Raw genomic sequence first — 5,004 nt, 5'->3', positions numbered from 1 at the left:
TTTATTTATTTAGAAAAAAAAATTAAGTCATACCCCTTCAATTCTCATGCTACATCGGGCATAGAGATATTATCATTTATTTTTTTTTATCATAAAATGACGAGGTTTGTAATGATATACCTCAGGCTGTTTTTTATTACCTGAATATTGAAAAGAAGCTGAAGTTTGTTTATGAAAAAAGCTTGTTCATTGTCATAGTACTTAGCTGAATAAACCTTAACTGGAACTTGCACACCTTCTTCATGTAAAAAAATTGATCGTACTTGAACAAAATTTATGTTTTTCAGGAATTACTTAGGTAGTCTATAAAATTATTTGCTGTCTTACAGGGAGCTTCGTAATCTTTGGCAAATTTAAACTTATGTGTGTTTCAAGTCTCAATTTAGACGTACATGTAGTAGGAAAACAAATAGAATCGCAGTATTATTTTTATTTATTTATTTATTGAATTTGAATCTTGGATTTTTATTCATTTTATGATTTTTTAAATGTAGTTCGGAGAAATACCAAAGTCAATTATGCCTTCAAGTCCTGCGTTTCTTGGAGTTTTACCAGTTTTGGAAGTTCTTTCGTTACATAATTTTTTGTTTAATGAAATAAATGGTCTTACACTGAGAAAAAATTACTTTTCTTTAGTCTGATTTTCTTACATAATTTTTTTTTTCCAAGAAGGAAGTACTGCCTTAATTTGAAGTTTTCATAAATTCAGAACATATCCTAGTCGTGGGAAGTACTAAAACTTTTAACAGAACCGACGATAGGAAGACTGCCTGATCTTAAGAGAAAGAAATACAGTATCATATTTTTCTTTTATGATAAAGTTATTATTTATAAATTTATTCAACGTGGAAAACATAAAAACAGTAAATTCAATATAAATCAGTAAATCTAGCACAAACTGTGCAAGTACGCAAGTAGTATACATCTGACAATCCATATATACATGTAACAAAAGTTTTAACATTGAGTAATGTACAGAGTCATCGCAACTTAGCATTGATAATTGAGACAATATCCTCAATTTTTCATTCTCAATGCCTCAATCAGTTAGCTCTTTCCTTCCATTGAAATAGCTTTTAAAAATGCTGGTCTTTTGAAACAAAGCAAAATGAAATATTATGAAACAAAAACATTATCCAGTAAGGGTGGACTAGTCATTTAACCCTGAAGATTGTAAGGAATAACATTAAATGGGAAAATATCGAAATTTCTTTCGTTATCTCTCACCTCCACAGGGCAGACCTGCCTTTGCCAGCACTTCTCAATTTTCTCCCTCCAGTGTAGTCTGTGTTTTCTATCACTCAAAGCTTCAAAGAAAATTTAAAAGAAAAGCTGTTATCTCTTCTACAACTTATTATCCTCCCTTTAGTTTTTAATTTATCTTGTGTAACTTTCATGGAACTTGAAATTGAGCCGTTTAAGTCCAGGGCCATTGACTTAAGTGACCAAAATCAAAGTGGCAAATTTTAAACCACATTTCTAATGTAAGGAACTTGGTAACTCAATTTTAATTTCAGCCTGAAATTAAGTGTCTGTCAAGCAGATTGGAAGATTGCTAAGAATGTACGAATTAATTTTTCAAAGTAGTGGAAGTAGTTTTTTCAAATCGACGCAAGATGAGAGCTCACTATTAAAAAATAGTCGGATCATAAGATTTTATTGAGAAGAATCATGATTTTAGCAATCTTTTTCATAGCTATAGAGTTTATCATAGAATCTTAGTCACATTAAATCGATGGACGATGTTAACACTAGCTATGGCAAAAATTTTCTCCCAGGAAGGTCTATTTGAAGACAGTTGTCAAAGAGTTTTTTATTTTCAGTGGTCAATTTTTACCAAATTCATGACATAGCTTATCAACAATGTAAAATCCAAGGTCATAGTAGCTAAAGCAACCAAAATTTTCGCCTTTCTAATCTTAAGCCGTAAGGGGTTGGTTTCGTTCCATGCAAATTACCTTAATCTTCATGTCCAATGGTTTCAGAGATCCTAGTTAAAGATTGTGTTGGACTAACACAGTTTTATCTTCAAAGATACAAAAGTATCTAGGTCATCAATGTATTAGGAATAGTTTTCTATCGGGCAGCCTCTGCTCTTTTTAAGCTGTTGAGAGAAGGTGGTAAACTTCATGTTTTAGCTTTCCGTTCGGTTCGTAACAGCACATAGTCAAACAGCTTTGCACTGAAAAGTTCTAGTTAAATAAATAATTACTTAGAAGATTAAATACACAAAAAATTCGTTACGTTGAAAAATGTTCGTCACTTCTAAAAAGCTATGGACCCAAAAAAGCCCATTCTTTAAAAGTAGAAATGCAAACTTTAAATCTTTCACTATCGCAATATTCAAGTGAAAATTGACCAAAAGCATCTCATCCAAACAAAAGTAAATCGAGATTGTCAAATAGTCGAATTTAGGAATCTCATTTCTTCTTCTTCATAGTTAATCTGTTTTTGGAATAATCCATTTTCAGAATATACAAAGCTCCCAGGTTGGAAGTAACTCAGTCCATTGTATATGCGCATATATATCTCCCTCAGAGTATCTAGTATATTCATGCGAAATTTCCGATGATGGGCAGTAGTTTAACCCCGCTTTTGGCAGAGTCCAGCCAGTATCCGATCGTGTCAGTTGAGGTGAAGACCAACCATGCAAGCATTGCAAAGAATAGAACTTTACATGTACGATCAGCCAGCCACATTCTGTAAAAAGAAAAATAATCAAATTTACCAAGGAGCGTGATGATCTCACATCTATTGTTAAAGATCATTTAAAGCTTGATGAAATTAGGAGTACTTTGGCGAAACCCTCTTCATCAACTTTTTCTGAATAATAAATTAGTGCCGAAAATCAGATTCTCCAAGGTTACACTCATTTACGAGCATCCATGTTAAGTTGAAGAATGCTTGCTGTAGCAAAATGGGCTACACGGCATGCACTTTCTTTCATTTTTCTCAAATTGAAGGAAAGTGATTAAGTAGAGTGCTCCACAAATGTAGACAATTTCCTGAACTACAAGCCTCCAAATTTTAGAGTACATTTTGCTCAGAACAGCATCCTTTGCTATTAGAAATCATCACAAGTATTTATAAGATTATCAGTTGCTCATTACTCCTTTGAAACATGTTACTATCGAAGTTCATGACGCTTTGTGAAGTCCACTCATGAACTCAATTTTTCAAAGAATTTTAAGTTCTTGAATACCCTCATGTTTTTGGAAATTCTTCGAATGTATACCTACTCGAAAGTCTTTCTATTTCATATCATCCATTTATTTTTTGGCATGCGTTTGGAACATAAACTTTTCTTCCTTCATCATAGAGACCTCCAAAATGTCAAATAGTGTTGTTTGCACTTAATACATTTGCTTCCTAAAAGGAAATGTAGCTTAGAATGAAGATTTAAGAAGAGGAAACTTTTATTCCTAAGGCTTTCTCCTGGGCTTCTAACAGCTTTCTTTTACATCCTAGAAATTATTTGAAAAACTTTATGGATAATTCCGTAGAAAATCCTTGAAAGTCCATGATTTGATTGAGTCGAAGTCCTTGATTTTGAATATGGTCTTGGTCCATGAGTCATGATAAAGACAAACGTACAAGTAAGGATGCTACTGATGATACAAGCATAGATCAACTTAATCTTTAATTAGGTACTTACATCTTAAGGTTTCTCCTACACCGAGGTATGGAAGACAGTGGCTCTTTTAGTATGTATACTCGCGCTCCGAGGATGCAGGTTTTGACGTATGATACAGGTTCTATGTCTTCAAAGTTGAGGAAGAATAGGTCCTGATCTACCTGACTCATTGAATGTCGCAATGCTATGACTTTGTCATTTAAGAATCGCCATTCCCGGGTTGTGAAGTATTGCAGGACTTTGAGACCGTCAGAAATTTTACCTTGTATACGCAGCATACTGGAAAAAAGTGTTGTTAATACTTTGAATGCAAATAAAGAACAGAAAAGGAAGGTACAAAGACATTTTTTCGAGACAGCTAGTACTATCTAGTGCATTGTTCCATGTCTGCATTGCTTATCTTGCAACTTGAAGATTAGAATATGCCATATTGATGGATGAACTTAAAAAACGTATTTCTCTGATTTAAATGTTCCACAACTCCATTCATGATTTGTTTCCTTAAGAAAAAATGAGCCAAAAGTTAATTTTAAAAATCTCCGTGAAGTTTTTTCTCTTTGAATAACATCTCCAGAAACCTGTAAGGAAAGGTTTTGGATAGAGGTATGTATTTTTTTCCCTCAACCATCAATACAATCCTCTCTTAAGATAATTAGGTAAATTCCTCAAGATTTTAGTATAAAATCTCAAGATTTATTTTAAAATCTTTGTAATTTGTGCTCAAAGTATCCAAATATTTTTGGATCATAGTTCCTGTCAAAAAAGACATCAGTTTTGACAAAAATCTGCACGGTTCTTTTTTTAAATTTTTCTAGTTGAATTTTACTAGAGGTTCGTAAAAATTGTCCATTCTGAATGGTATGTTAAAGGTGTCTTTGAAACCCCCCCCCCCCCCCCCCCTCAATCGCAATGAAAACCAGAAGAAACGGGAAGGACTTTTAAAACGTGTGTAACTCTCATGATTATAATTGGAAAAAACATTTCAATATTTAACCTGTCTTGAATTTTTAGGATTTCAAATTATATTACATACTCCCTATTTGCGGCTTCAGGGCATTCCGTCAACGATTTTTTGTCCGCACACCTGTTTTGTCCAGTAGTTTCGTCCACGCATGAAATAAGCAACAGTGACTTGGTCACAGTAAAAGCACAAATTATAAAAGAAAAAATTAATGTGCTTTGAAAATCACTAAATACGACAAGGAAACACCTTAATATTCACAAAGCACACATTAAATTTTCCTCTCTTATATATATTTTTTTATCAATTTAAATTAAAGTAATCCATGCAGAGTGTGCAAACATATACAAATCATGAGTTGAAATTCGCTGACTCTGCGAGTTTAAATAATAGGCCCTAGCATAAAGCG

At 33.1% G+C, this 5,004-nt stretch overlaps 1 protein-coding gene across 2 annotated transcripts in view; it reads right to left on the bottom strand.

Annotated features, from left to right (window-relative positions):
* Positions 1–800: 800 nt before the first annotated feature.
* The window catches only part of LOC109041894 (putative fatty acyl-CoA reductase CG5065), a 39,322-nt gene continuing 35,118 nt past the window's right edge, over positions 801–5,004 (bottom strand). For both annotated transcript variants that reach the window (XM_019058395.2, XM_019058396.2), the window contains exons 8-9: positions 3,656–3,913; positions 801–2,700 (exon numbers count right to left, since the gene is read on the bottom strand). In XM_019058395.2, coding sequence (XP_018913940.1) covers positions 2,553–2,700; positions 3,656–3,913 — 406 coding nt within the window. In that variant the 3' untranslated portion in view covers positions 801–2,552. The remainder of the gene's footprint in view (positions 2,701–3,655; positions 3,914–5,004) is intronic.

This window comes from Bemisia tabaci, chromosome 10 (genome assembly GCF_918797505.1).
Source record: "Bemisia tabaci chromosome 10, PGI_BMITA_v3".
Classification (NCBI taxonomy): domain Eukaryota; kingdom Metazoa; phylum Arthropoda; class Insecta; order Hemiptera; family Aleyrodidae; genus Bemisia; species Bemisia tabaci.
Note: the sequence above shows the minus strand (reverse complement) of the source record. Positions and strands in the feature narration are given on the sequence as shown.